Raw genomic sequence first — 14,902 nt, 5'->3', positions numbered from 1 at the left:
GTGATAAACCTGAGTGAACTGCTCTTCTTTGCTTTATTGTTAATGCACCCCAAAATTGTATTAGCCTGTTTTTAAAAAGTGATATAGGAATGTAGATATATTTAATTGTTCCAGTCCTTTAGGGCAGCTCCCATTTCCTTATTTCCTACTCTTGTGCAGGAACTGCCCCTAGTAGAGATACCTAAGCTAACTCCTGCTCCTTTTTTCTAGCTGTCTTTACAGGAGCTTTTCTTTGCAGTAAAGAGCCTGGAAGCACCAAGTGACCTGCCAGATCTCCACAGATCAGCTCTCTGGGTAATCTGTTTCCAGTAATCCCTAGTCTACAGTTTGAGAACCACTGGTTTAACCACTGTATGATGGTCCATATGCAGCAGGAGCTGGATTGTCCTCTTGGAATAGTTTTACACTGGGAAGCTTTACAATACTGTGAAGCCTTATGTGCTCACAACAGACATCCGTGTTGTCCAAGAGACTGTTAAATGGAAACATTAGCCTCTGGCAAATTCAGGGATCGGAGGGAGCATGTCCTGATAATGAGTGCAGAGACTGGTGAATATCTGGGATCCAGCTGGTATGGATTTAGTTAAAAGCTCTGCGAAGTTTGAGATATTTTTACAGATTTCATTACAAAGTTAGAGCCAGAGAATTATTTTGTAGAATTTCTGGAGTGAAGCACAAAGCAGACAATCCCCGTGTACAAAAAAAAACCAAAGTGATTCCAACTGAACCCCTCTGCCCCCACCTCTTACTTAGCTGACTATTCTGACAATGCTCTGTTGTCTATTGGTTATGGCAGCAAGGGTTAGCCACATTATCTATCTGTCCAGGCTCCACCCCAGCAAGATTAATAAGGCTAAGGTGGTTACTTCCCTTAAATGGTAATATAGGACTGCTGTACAAAGTATAGCAATGTGCTGCCTTTGAATGGGTGATGCTGCCCTCTAGTAGCTGGCCCACAGAGAGAATATGGAACCGACGTTAGCTAATGAAATTCTAAAAGGTGCCTGAATATTTGGAGTGGATAGTACAGAGTTGTAGCCCCAGCTCCCAGTGTGTGTATGAAATTTCAATGGTGATTGTATCTGCTCTTTGCAACACATGGATCATAATTACAAAAGCTGTTTTCAGATGTGTTAAAGCCTGTTTTCATTCAAGCTAATTTAGCATTGTATGGGTTCAGAGGGGGCCTTATTAACAGCAGTGCTGTGGGGAACACATTGCACTCATGATGCACAAATTTCATCTAACAGTACTGTCATCCCTATAGAAATGTACCAGAGAGGGCAGTTGTCAGTTGACATCAGGAGGGTATGTATCAACCTGTCTATTACAATTTTAATTAGAGATGGGCTTGAGGCTGAAATTGGGGTCTGAATCTCAGACGCTACAATGTTCTCACCTAGATTTTGGCTCAGCCTGACGGCTCTTAGCCACATTTGGATCCCAATTCCAAACACGCACAAAGCTGGAGGGTGCCAGAACCAGTTTTCAGATCCAGACTTACTGCCAGTTTTAATTCCTAATGCGAACTGATCTTTGGCCTTTATTGCACAAGTACACAAATGAGCTTGCTGTTAATTTTGGTTTATTTTCCCACTGAATGTCAGCATAAGTCAATATTACACATTGCTTTGTTTGCCTACGAGGTCACTCCCTGCACTCACATTCTTCAGAAGGAACACATGTCCAGACACATGAGCGGACATAAGGAAAATATGGGACTGTCACTGTGCACAGAGACCTCATTAGGCAGGTAAACCAGGAAAGGATGAGCAAAGTCCTTCAGGCGAAATCAGGATCAGTCCAGGCATTCACCTGGAACTGATCTTTCTGAGGTTTGGAAATGTTCAGCTAACATTTATAAAAAGATCTTTCATTTTCTCTTTATGCTGCACTTAGGGCAAATCCTGGCCCCGCCACCACAGCTGCAGAGGAGCCCTTGTGCAGCAGAACCAGTAGAGGGCAGGATTTAGCCAGGCTTCTTAGAGGAAATTCTTAGATCTGCACTGATCTCCTCTACACAAGCATGCAGGAAGGGCCAGGGTGTCAGTAGGATTGGGTCAGATCCTCTGCAGAGAGGATCTATTAGAGCCATGGGAGCTGCAGTAGCTGCTGCAAAGCGATCTGCAGCCTGGGGAGAATAGTCCTTGTGATTCATCACTCTCACAGAGATACCCAAGACACAGTCTACTATGCTAGATGGTGCTAGATGAGAAGATTTGGACCTATGGAATCCAACTGTGACTGAAGGCTCGGTGCTTTCAGATTAAGTGGAAGAAGGAAATGCCAGTGCCATGACGTTCAGAGATTAATTGAAATTTATAGGTATTTCTCTGCAGTCAGCCCCTTCAATAACATAGTCACCTTCATGCACTGAGACTTAACTCCTTCACTGGAGAAGCGTTTTACACATCCTTACCAACAGAAACTTCAAAGCTTATTGGTTTATCTCCAACCTTCCTGTCAATCATCGTGGCTTCAAAAAATGCCCCAAAGAGAAGGAATTCTTCAGAGTCCTCTTTGTGGATCTGTGGGGGGGAAATGACATTGGTTTTACCTTTTATTGTTTTCTTAGTACACAGAAGCAGTGCTTAATTTATGCCAAGACTTGCCAGGGCTGAGCCCCAGTGCCTCTGGGCTTGTCACATCAGTTATGAAAATAAAAAAAATTGCTTGAGCCTTGGCATCTAATTGCTTGATCCCCAGCACCTCTTTCATTACAATTAGAGCACTGCACAGAAGCCTCTGTGAATGGTTTCAGCACATTCATTTACTGTCATACAATCAGACAAATTATCTGTCTATTTTTGTTTCAGTGCAACAGTGAAATTTCACTCTCTTGAAATAAGTCATATTAAGCTTATTGTGGCAATATAACTTCCACAGAGCAATGATGTAGTTCGACTACAGTATGTAACATTCTAATGAATTCTCACTTAGAGTTTTCACATCTGTGCCGCCCCCTTGTGGCTCCTCAGAGTCACTTCATAAAATCATAGAGTGTAGGGCTGGAAGGGATCTCAAGAAGCCATCTAGTCCAGCCCCCTTTGCTGTAGCAGGCCCAAGTAAACCGCTCAAACCATCAGTGACAGGTGTTTGTCCAAGTTATTCTTAAACTTCCAGTGATGGGGATTCCACAACCTCCCTTGGAAGCCTATTCCATTGTTTAACTATCTTTATAGTTACACATTTTTTCCTCATATCTAACCTAAATGACTCTTACTGCAGATTAAGCCCATTACATCTTGTCCTAACTTCTGTTGGCATGAAAATAATTGATCATTGTCCTTTTTATGACAGCCCTCAACATATTTGAAGACTTTTAACAGGTTCTGCCTCTGCCTTCTTTTCCCAAGACTAAACATACCCAGTTTTTTTAAACTTTCCTAACAGGTCAGGTTTTCTAAACCTTTTATTATTTTTATGGTTCTCTTCTGATCTCTCTCCAATTTGTCTGAATCTTTCCTAGGTGTGGTGCCCAGCTGAGACCTCACCAGTGCTGAGTAGAGCAGGACAATTATCTCCCTCATCTTACATACAACACTCCTGGTAATGTACCCTAGAATGATATTAGCCTGGGAGATACTGAGCATTCTCAAGTAAATGAGATTTGAAGGTGCTCAGCATCTTCTCAGGAAGCACTCAGCACCTCGCAGTATCAGAGCCCCAGTCCAAAGCCCATTGCAATCCATGGGAGTCTTCTCATTCAATGGGCTTCAGATCAGACCCCAGTACACTTTTAGTTGTTCAAAGGCTGTAAGCACAGTGTTAGCGTGGATGGTTCTCTGATATTTTCTTTCACTGTGGGAATGCTGATTTACTGAGTGTAAATCCGAGCACAAGTTGGCCCAGTGAGTCTCCTAAAAGACTGCGTAATGGGGCAATGAATGAAAGAAACCATGTGTATTTTAATACTTGTTTGCCTGCCTTTCTCAAAGGAACAAACCGCTCTTGGTATAGCCCAATGTATATATGTCTTGAAATAAGTATGCAGTGTACTGCTGCAGGGGATAGCTCTAAGTTGAATTTCAGTTTTCATTTCCCTGTTGCATAATTTTTTTTAACATTACCATGAAGCATATGGCAATGAGTGAAACCAGGATTCAGAATCTGCGCCACACTCTTCTATTCCCATTTACAAAAGTAATAAATTTTGAACGCTCATTATGTTCTTGGTGTTGTGCTCAGTCAGTAATGTCAGATTATGAGGCACAGTGATTTACCCCAATCTGCAGAGATACCTCAAAAATGTTGCACATTTTATCACTTTTCCGTTTATTTGTAATCTCCAGCATTCTTGACTTCCCTTTTACATATCTGTAATACAATGATTCTGTCTACAGCAGCAGGAAATATAATTGAATGTCAACAAGGAAAGACTATCAAACAGTATGGAGATGTTATTGCATTTTATTCATTCTGAATTTGAGAGTCAGACACCAGTTGCTAACAATTATCTTGACTGTAATAAATCCTTATTGTTACTATTAATTGGCATTACAGTAGTGTGTATTTATCTATGTGAGATACTTCTATAGTCCCTATTACTTTATCTGTGCACTTCAGAATCTTTAATGTATTTATCCTCAGAACACCTCATTACCCTCATTAACAGATGGAGAACTGAGTTACGGACACTCAAAGGTATTTAAGTTCCTAAGTTAGAAGCCTTTAAGGACCTGACCTAAATGACTTGCCCAAGGTCACCATGGTAGAGCAGAAAATTGAACCTGGGGTTCCAAGTCCAGTCTAGAGCTGTAGCCACTGGACCCCCCTCTCACATTGCGCTAGACCCTTTTAAAACAGAAAGGGACTGAGCCCCAGCTGATGTAAATCAGCCTAATTCAATTTGTATGAAGTTAATGGAGCTACATCAATTTACAGCAGCTGAAAATCTTGCCCATAATAAGTTGTGATCCCAGCTCCAAAGAGCTCATGTAATCCACACACCTGCTGGGTGTGGTGTTCTGTCCCATCTAGAGGCTCCGAGACACTTAAAGGGAGAGAGAGTTAAATGAGTCTGCTCTACAGCCTTAGCTAACAGCCAGTTGGCTTTTAGTTCATGTGGTAGAGGCTCAGGCACTGAGCTCCAGAGGCTGCAGGTTTGATCCTGACGACTAGGATCTGTCGGTGGTACACTCGCAATTCCAGAAGAGAAGCCACATGAAGGATAAGAGAGAGGGGAAAACATGCAGTTAGGCTGCTGCTTCTCACACTTCCACTAGTTTCACACTAGTGACTTAAATGGTGCTACTACTGATTAGCATAAATAAAAGAAACAATCAGACCAAGTGTCTATCAATCCCAACTACCTCTGCTGGCTCTGTACCTAGATATTATTAGTTGCCAGTTTCTTGTAGGTATTGCAGCAGAAGTGGGCCTCGAGAAGGGAGTTAAAGGAGGAGAGGCTAGTGGCCTTAATGACTGTGAGCCAAATTCTCTGCTGGTGTGAATAGGTGATATTCTACTGAAGGTAATGGAGTGATATCCATTTACCCCAGCACACAATTTGGCCCTAGTTCAGGGAAGGTGGCCCTCACTACTGTGGTGGCAGTCTGCAAGCTTCATTCTCCATCCTGAATGACAATAAAGAGAGAGGTTCCTAAAGAAAGGAAATGCTGATGGTATTAGACCTGAGAGAGGCTAGTTTCTACCCCTTCATATCACACTAACACAGTAGAGCCTTTTGTCAACCATGCTCAGATACCCATTAAAGGTACTCACCAGAGGTGGAATCGAGACTCCCAGTTCAATGAGTGCACTTCAATAAATTGCTGAGGGGGTGCCAGCTACCAACAGCAGCATGCTCTGCCCCAGCACCACAACCCTAATCCCAGCCTGGTGTGGAGGAGAAGCCACAGGTAAGGGGATGGCTGGAGAGCAAGCCTGCCCCAACCTCACCCTGGAACAGAAGTTCCTGTCCTGTGGGCCTGGGCCCAACTCCCTGCTCTGAGCATTGCGACCTGGCACACAGGATTGCAATGCCACTCTGGTTTGGCCTGGCTGTCCCTTCATCATCATGAGTGGTGCTGCAATCTCGTGCACAATGCCCAGAGTGGGGAGCCAGACTCAGGCTCTCCCCCCCCCCCGCCCCGAGATAGGAGCTGCTGCTGCAAGGTGAATGAGGGGCAGAATTCGATCTCGCCCATGGGCCTCCCCTCTGCACTGGGCCAGAAGAAGTGTATATTTGCCTGTGAAAATGTACATTTATCAGTGCAGTTCTGCTCTTGGGGTCTATACCCAAATATGATTAACGTGAAGCCACACACACCTATCAATAGTGTATCAAAAACATTCAGTGTTTTTGCACCCTTGGTTTCATTATTTCTGTGGGTGCACTTGAACCCACGGACGCACAGTAAAGCCACTGCTGGTGTCTACCCACTGTTTCGGAAACAGTTTATTTCCAAGAGAGAATGAGGAACCTAATTTTTAAATGTGTGTGTCCTGTTATGACCCCCCAAGACTGAAAGTGGGTGCTTAAATAAAGCTACTCAACATTAGATGATGAACACTTCAGGTCTAGCACTTAGGAACATGGGAATTGCCATATTGGGGCAGACCCATGGTCCAAAAAGTCCAGTATTCTGTCTCTGACAGTTGCTAGCACCAGATGCCTGAGAAGAAGGTGCAAGAATCCCCACAATAGGAAGATATGGGACTGAATCTTCCTATATGTGTGCAAAGCCTATATGCAAGTGCTTGTACCGTACCTATAGTAAATAATGATTTCCATCCTATTCAGTAAAAGATATTAATGACATATATAAATTTATGATCTATTTGTATGGCAAACCCTGTAACTGGATGTGAGCATATGAACCCCACTTCATCCAGGTTACAGACCTGACTGCATGACTAGGACCTAAGTTTGTCAATTAGCTACATACTTTGAACCAAGCATCAAACAATCTCTAAATTTTAAACTAACCTCAGCGGGCACATCGAAGGGCTCAACTTCCGCCTCGGTGGAGTTTGCCTTGTCTGAAGGAGAAGATGATTTCCCATCCTCTGCTTTGTCTGTTTTCTCTTTTCCTTTAGATGCTTTGGAGTCTTTATCTTTGGAAGGTAACTTTATCTCTTTAATTATCTTTGAAAATTTAGACTCTTGCGCTCCCCCTGAAAGTATCTCCACTGCAATTTCAATTAAGAGGCGACCTCTAAAGGAGACGCCTTCCCCAAAACCTTCATTGAGCTCCTGGTGGTCGTCCATTAGGGAGTGGTTCCTAGGTGAGCCATAGAGATTGATCCAAGCTGGTCCAAAGGTAGGCAAGAACCCTGGAGATGATGCATATTTTACAACATTTGCATTACAAGCTCTCACGCTCTCACACATTGTTTGCAGAACTCTGTTCTCTGAGAGTTTTACTCATAAAGGGGCTCAATCTGACCCCACTTCTATGGGTGCTGGTGTCTCTCCAGCTGCAGAATGGGATTTGGGGAGGCTGTAGTCATGTACATACCCCAATACAGTACAGAGCACTGCTCCACAGGGGAAACCTATGTACTGTCACCTAGGGACTGGGGTGGTGCAGCATGAAACAGACTATCTGCCACAATGAGTCTCCTCCAGCAATTCCCTCTATGGAATAGGAGAGGCGCCAGAGCCCTGGAGTGGCTCCCTTCATGCTCTGCAGATTGAGACTGGGATGTGGGGGGAAGATCCCTATCCTTGGACCAGGCGTTCCAATGCCCATCCTGTTACTTGGACTGGGAGCTGGGGAGAGGATTTAGCTCTATGACACTTTAAAATGGCTTATTTTTCTTTTTTTGAGTAATTAGGAACAAATAGTTGCCATTGAGTAGATGCCCCTGAAAAGTGATACATACTTGTTTGCCTGGCAATGCAAGTGCCTTTGGCATTAGCCCTGAATTCACATCATTTGACCCTAACTGAAATAGAAATGCCACATGGTAACAGGTCATGGCCACATTGCCAGAAAGGTTAAGAATCCTTTTAGATACTGATCAAAATGATGCTATTTAGGAGTCTTTGTAACAAAGGGGACAACACCATTCCATTAAACACACAAAAAGATTCAGCTCTGTATAAAGTAGGATTTTTCATACAACCAACAAAAGGCCTAACCCTCACTAAAGCCCTTTGGAGCCCTTAACTGGGTCTTAACTAGTATCCAGTCATCATGCTGGTGAATTTTATCCCATGGGTGGGGGGGAGGGAGAAGAGTTTTTATAACAAACTTTTTCCTCTTTACCTTTATCTCCGTCTTGTTCATTTGAGATTTTTTTCAGGTCTATGAAGTGTGTGGCTAAGGCCACATCATTCATGCTACCTTCATCCCACACCTGGATTTTGACTCTTCGACACAGTGGGGGAAACATTTCCTTGAAGACAATCTGTTCATGCCACACAGGATCAGCACAGTTTTTTTGCACTGTTGTTCGTCCCTGAAATGAAAGACCAGCAGCTCTAGACCTTGAGGCTAGACCAGATTCTGGAGAACAATGCTGAGTATAACAAAGTCCTCTAGCAAGCCCTATCTCTTCTATCACAGAGAAAACGTGGTCTAAATAAAAATAATTTTTAAGCACAGTTTTCCAGTCTAGTATATTTACTGAACCTTGAAAGCATCTTCGCTTTTCTCTTAGTCAGTGCTAACACCGAGCATAATGCTACATTGCAATAACTACTGTGGGAGTTTCCTTCTTTGTTTTCTCCTAAGTATTTAATGAAGGGCCACACCTGGCCTTGGAATTCTCACACAGAACTAGTAAAGTTTAGTGCGATGTGTAACTCTTCAGTGTACCAGTTCAATTCCTCTCTGTGCACTCAGAGTGATATTTCTGCCATGCACACATGGAGGTGGCCTTTTAAATTAAAACTTCGGTTCTAAGGAACAAGTGGTACGTCAGCGCAGTTATCACCTGTCAGGTGAAATCTATCCCTGTGCAGAAGGCCAGCACAAGGCCTTATGCATCACTTGTGACCCATTTTGACTTATTTATTTAGGTCCCGATATTTAGGTGTTTGTCCCACGTCCCAACCGATCTTTGGTCAGGACACAATTTGTTGCGATATTTCGCTCCATCTGCAGCACGTGGCTTTTTTTTTTTTTTCTCCACCGGCGGACCCGCCCCCCCATGTATCCCGATATTTTCTTCCTCTCATCTGGTCACCCTATGTGCATCCCATGTGACTGGGCATGTCAGGGAGGGCCCAAAGGGGCAGGAATCCTCCACCTAGGCCTGAAACTGAAAGCAGGGCTGTTCCAGCGACCTTACTGCAACTTCTGGCTGTAGTATTGTTTTTTGTATTCTGAGTTCTCAGAGGAACAGCCAGTGGATCCATGCAGTCCTGGATCCATCTGCCCTAACTCATGCCTCCTGACATATCACGTGGCTAAAGCAAGATGCAGCATCACTCAGGACTGGCCTGTCTGCTCCAGATGGGTGGATGGACCAAATCTGAGTGGTGCTTCAACTCTGTGCACCAGGCTGCAATACCACTCAGTTTGGGGCCCTCTCAAACAAGAGGCCGAGGGCAAACTGCCCCTTTCTGGATGGCCCTGAATGCAGGAAATACTCACTTCATCTGGGGGTTAAAATAGGACAGTTCTGCAAAACCTGAGACTCTTGGGAGGTCAGCCCTAATCCTAAACCCCACATCTGATAATAAACACCATTGGATAATTCCTACCCCTATAATTAGAATTGTGTTCCACAGAAAACCCAAACTGTACACAAAGACTCACAAACCCACAAATAGGTCAGATATTTGCACCCACATTTTTTTCAGGTGTAAAATTTTACATATTCAGAAAGTCAGCTTTGTGCACGTGAACTGAAAGCATGGGTGCAAATTAGGAAGCTAGAAGTCTGCGATAATGGCTTCATTTGCAGTCGCAATGCATTGGTCATGCACAAATATGAATTTCTGCAAAAGCCTCCATATGAACAGATATGAAAAGTTAATGAAAAAAATATGGGTGTAAATGTTCAGTCTGATTCTAATCTCAGTTACATCAGTGTAATGAAGACAAACTCCATGCCAATCAATTAAGTTACGCCAAAGTAAAACTGGTGTAAGGATAACCCATGTGCCTAACAGGAAGATATCTCTTCAAGAGACCCACTGGGGGGAGGTAGGAGTGAGCTATGTCTGGGTCATTGTTGCTAGGCAGATTAAGCACTTCACATCCAGAAGCTTCTGGAACTGGGTGTGGTAGTTTTGTGTCTGCTCCAATAGGTTCCCTGATGCTGGTGTCAGACTCCATGAGGGCGAGTAGTCAGGGCAGCTGCTTTGCAAAGGGCCATGTGCCCTGTGTGAGTTGGGAAGCTGAGCCCAGGTGCAGGAAGCAGGCTGTTGTCCCTAACTTAAGTATTTTGCAGCAGGTTAGTGATATTGTTAACCCTCTAACGGGGCAGCCTGGGCAATGGTTATTATAGCAAGGGGAAACTCGGAGGGAAAAATAATTTATTCTATTTTAATTGTGTGCTTTGAATGTTGCTTTGATTTTAGCCAAACTGTTTTAGTTAAATTGTCTCAAGTAGTGCAATTCACCAACTAATGGGGAAAGAGTCATTTATATTTTGCTATTCACCGTTTTCTATTTTCTTGTAACAGGGTTTTCTTCAAATCTATACACTTGTGATTTAACTGAGTGGTTGGTTAATGAGTTAGCTGACTGGCTAGCAGTGATTTCAGCAGAGGAAGAGTCTGTCTGGATCCCAACTGAAGATTCCTACAAGCAAGTGGAGGGAAGATGTTGTTTTAGGCCTGGTCTACACTTGGTGCGGGGGGGGGGGTCAATCTAAGTTATGCAACTTCAGCTACATGAATAACGTAGCTGAAGTCGACATACTTAGATCGACTTCAGTGCGGTGAGTTGAGTGCTGCCACTCCCCCGTTGACTCTGCCTGTGCCTCTCATGGCAGTAGAGTACAGGAGTCGATGGGACAGCGCTCAGGGATCAATTTATCGCATCTAGACTAGACAAGACAATCCGGCAGGTAGTGTAATCATACCCTTAGACTCAGCAGATTGTATAGATTTAGTGATCAAAGACTAACTGAGACTTAGGTGAACTAAACCTAAGCTTTTGGGAACTCTCAGTTTCTTCTCACTATGTTTCTGTGGGGACCGAACTGTTCAGATTTTAATTTCATTTATGTATAACTGTGAAGATAATGTCTATGGATTATAAAATAGCTGTGTTATGCTGTAAAAATTAGATTATTATTTGTTTCTTTATAAGATTTTATAAAGTTTTTAAATTCAATTCATTTCTTTAGTTCCTTTCGGACCTGAATGTGGGGAGGCTGACCCTATGCAATCCTGGCTGAAAATCCTTAGAGAATGACTTGTGGGTCTCCAGCTACTTTTCTATGAGAGTCAGGTATTTTTAGGCACTGGAGAAGAGCAGTGAAGTGAACTCTAGCTCACCCAAAAATTACATAAGGCAAGAACCTAGGCCCTTGGACCTTGTCTGCCCTAGCAAACTTCCTAGCCCAAATGAAGCATGAGTGAATCTCCACCAGTGGTAGCAATGGTGGAAATTACAGTACAAACAGGCCTCATTTGTAGGGACAATAATAAAAACAGCATCACCACTAGAGCCCTATGTATGCAGTACAGCTTCCGCCACAGCTACCGTCAGAAGAGAGTACAGAATGAGAGCTATGAAATTCATTAGTAAAGATGCAGCCTTAGAATCTAGTTTGTGCCACCTTGGGAATTTTAGCCTTTCTTGACTGTAAGCGAATTAGATGTATCACATTAGCATAATACCACAGTGTGTAGTTTTTCTGCATCATGACTTCATGTTTTATTAATCTGAATCTACAGCACTTTATTTTCCCTACTACTATACCGCTGGTATTAAGTCAGCAATTTACTCAGGTTCTGAGCAATTTGGGCACTAAAGATGACAAAAGAATGTACTCATCCTACTTTTCAAGACACTAAGCTCTGGTCTACAGTACAGAATTACTTTGGTATAACTACATCGTGCAGGGCTGTGAATAATCCACACCCCTGAGTGATGTAGTTATACCGATCTAAGTGTCAGTGTAGACAGTGCTATGTTGATGGGATAGCTTCTCCAGCAAACATAGCTACCGCTTCTCGTGGAGGTGGATTAACTAAGCCAACAGGAGAAGATGTCTCTCAGCTTAGAGTGTCTTCATTAAAGAGCTACAGCAGCACAGCTGCATTGTTGCAGCTGTGCTGATGCAGTGTTTTAAGTGTAGACCTGCGCTAAGTAAAAGTGCATTAGCTTTAACGTTTGCAAGTAACTCAACTGCCAGGAAGCAAGGCCTACATTTGTGAGCAATACAGTCCCAATTTACCATTTGACCTGCAAACATGACCACCACATACGGATCCACAAGGTCCTTACTGTCGCCCATGAATGCTTTGGTGACATTAGCCATGATGCTGGAGTTCATCTTTGGAAGCCCCTCTGCTTTATAGATTCTAACATAAAATCTGGCCCACGGTCTTTCAGATGGAAATCCTTTGGGGATCAAGAGGTTCCTACAAGAAAAAAAAAAGTCATTTCCCTCAGAATGAAAACTCAGCTAGACAATGAAGTGATTCCAAGGCAGTTTTTTTAACAAAGGGGTCACACCATTTTTTACAGCGTAACTTGTGATAAATACCATGTCCTGGAGGCGGGGGATGGAAATGGGGGACATGGAGTGTGCATTTGTTTTTCCACCAAAATAAAGGCATTCTCTAGTGACCATAACTGCCGAAGGCGGCAACACTACTTGGCAGGCAGATGTCTATGAAGTGCCCCTGCTAGAAATGTTTATACTTTGTTCCTGTAAAATATATTGAGAATAGTGATAGGGCAGCACGGCACACAGTGTGTGTAACTTGTAATGGGGGGGCGGTGTTTGTACATGTATATAAAGAATACACACAAGCACACACAATAGGAGGATAAGGAATGTCTTCCTATCATGTTGGGTTTTTTTGGTGGTTTAAAAAAAAACAAAAAACAAAAAAACCCTCAAGTTTGCTGCAATCTGGTGCATTCTCCAGGCAAAAAATTGCTGTTCAGAAATATTTCAAATGGCTCCAGTCAAGTCATTCAGGCAGGGAGTTAGCAGTATCCTGAGATGAGAATGAACTCCCTCAGAGGCAGGGAACTGACAATAATCCCTCCATTTCATTTGTTGGTGGAATTAGAAGAACTCTCCTGTCCCCACCCCCCCAGCACATCACAGCAGCACATACAGAGACGTCTTTTAAAACAAGCCCAGATTAGACAAGCAAGGCATGTATTCTATAAACAGGAGAAAAGGACTTTTCATGTATTTTCTTTCCTCTTTGACAGATGCAAGGTAAGGAAAATTTTTACAGTACTTTTCAATTTGCTCTTCAGCATCACTTGCTTTCTGAATGGCTTGTATGGTGTCTCCTTTCCCAGCAACACTGATATCACACTTCAGGTATCCCTTGGCTCCCGTCCTAATGTCTGCAGGGTCTGTGAGAAGTGCCCACTTGTCACAAAACTGATGACCTGTAAAACATGCAAGCTAATACAAGTCATGGAAGATGGGATACATTCCAGAAGACTGGAAAAGGGCAAATATAGTGGCCATCTATAAAATGGGAAATAAGGACAACCCAGGGAATTACAGACCAGTCAGCTTAACATCTGTACCTGGAAAGATAATGGAGCAAATAATTAAGCAATCAATTTGCAAACACCTAGAATATTATAATGTGATAAATAACAGTCAGCACAGATTTGTCAAGAATAAATTGTGTCAGACCAACCCAATAGCTTTCTTTGACAGGGTAAGAAGCCTTGTGGTTGGGGGCAAGCGGTAGATGTGGTATATCTTGACTTTAGTAAGGCTTTTGATAGCGTCTTGCATGACCTTCTCATAAACAAACTAGGGAAATACAACCTAGATGGAGCTACTATAAGGTGGATGCATAAAATCATTCCCAGAGAGTAGTTACCAGTGTTTCACAGTGTAGCACAAGCTGGAATCTGTAGACCCAGGCTCTGAGATTTGCTGCTGCAGGGTTTTTGTTTTGTTTTTTTTGCAGTGAAGACATAGCTTCTGTGTTTCAGCTCCCTAGCTATAACATAGAATACCCCTTCCTCATAGGGATGCTGAGAAGTTAAATACATAAAAACTGTACTGCAGTGTAGATATTTGTTTTCTAGAACCATTCCAGTCTGTGACTCATAGAACTGGTCATAAATGTGAGGTAGGAGGAAATCAGCGAAATTCCTTCCTGGGCTGTTTATTTAAAATTTCAGAAAGTGCTTAACAGCTGTAGAGGTGATGATGCAAACGGGCTGGATCTTTTCCTCTCTTTCCTGCTTTGTCTCTTTCTTCCTTTGGCCTTCTCTGTTGTTTTTCTCTTCTCATTTCACCATCCCACATGGTCCCTTTTCCAGTCTCCTCTCTATCTCCCCTATTCCCTTCCTGACCTGCCCTCTTATACAACACACGGGACCAGATTTTCAAGCGCTCACCAAATGATGCCAGTTTTTCACAAGAATTCATACTCCATTTAAGCACCTAAATAAGGGCCAGATTTGCAAAAACACCTAGTTTTCTGCAGCTAACTTTGCAACACTTAGCATGCAACATGCTGAGCTCTAAAAAAAATTAATTCCAGCAATTTACTTTGGTACCTAAAGAGAAGATGAGCTCTTTTGAAAACCTGGACCTTGGTGAATTGCTCTGTGATGGCCCCAAGAAGGGATTCAAGTGGCTGAAGAAGACAAACAGCAGAAAAAACATATGAAACAAAAGAGAAGTTAGAAAATGCATCTCCTACCTGGCTGATTATACACTGTCCCCAAATCTACTTTGAAGGAGCCAATCAATAAGCTCCCGATCAGCTTGTTGTGCATAACCTGTTAAAGAAAGGCACATTAGAGATTCCCTTCCACTCAACATACGAAAC

General features: G+C 43.0%; 1 protein-coding gene across 1 annotated transcript in view; it reads right to left on the bottom strand.

Annotated features, from left to right (window-relative positions):
- Positions 1-14,902, bottom strand: part of FER1L6 (fer-1 like family member 6) — a 119,787-nt gene that overhangs the window by 79,148 nt on the left and 25,737 nt on the right. Inside the window, exons 7-12 of the mRNA XM_030553793.1 lie at positions 14,774-14,852; positions 13,334-13,490; positions 12,310-12,496; positions 8,217-8,409; positions 6,932-7,278; positions 2,420-2,528 (exon numbers count right to left, since the gene is read on the bottom strand). Coding sequence (XP_030409653.1) covers positions 2,420-2,528; positions 6,932-7,278; positions 8,217-8,409; positions 12,310-12,496; positions 13,334-13,490; positions 14,774-14,852 — 1,072 coding nt within the window. The remainder of the gene's footprint in view (positions 1-2,419; positions 2,529-6,931; positions 7,279-8,216; positions 8,410-12,309; positions 12,497-13,333; positions 13,491-14,773; positions 14,853-14,902) is intronic.

This window comes from Gopherus evgoodei, chromosome 2 (genome assembly GCF_007399415.2).
Source record: "Gopherus evgoodei ecotype Sinaloan lineage chromosome 2, rGopEvg1_v1.p, whole genome shotgun sequence".
In the NCBI taxonomy this organism is placed as follows: Eukaryota; Metazoa; Chordata; order Testudines; family Testudinidae; genus Gopherus; species Gopherus evgoodei.
The sequence above is the reverse complement of the archived record's forward strand: the minus strand, read 5'-3'. Positions and strand labels throughout refer to the sequence as shown.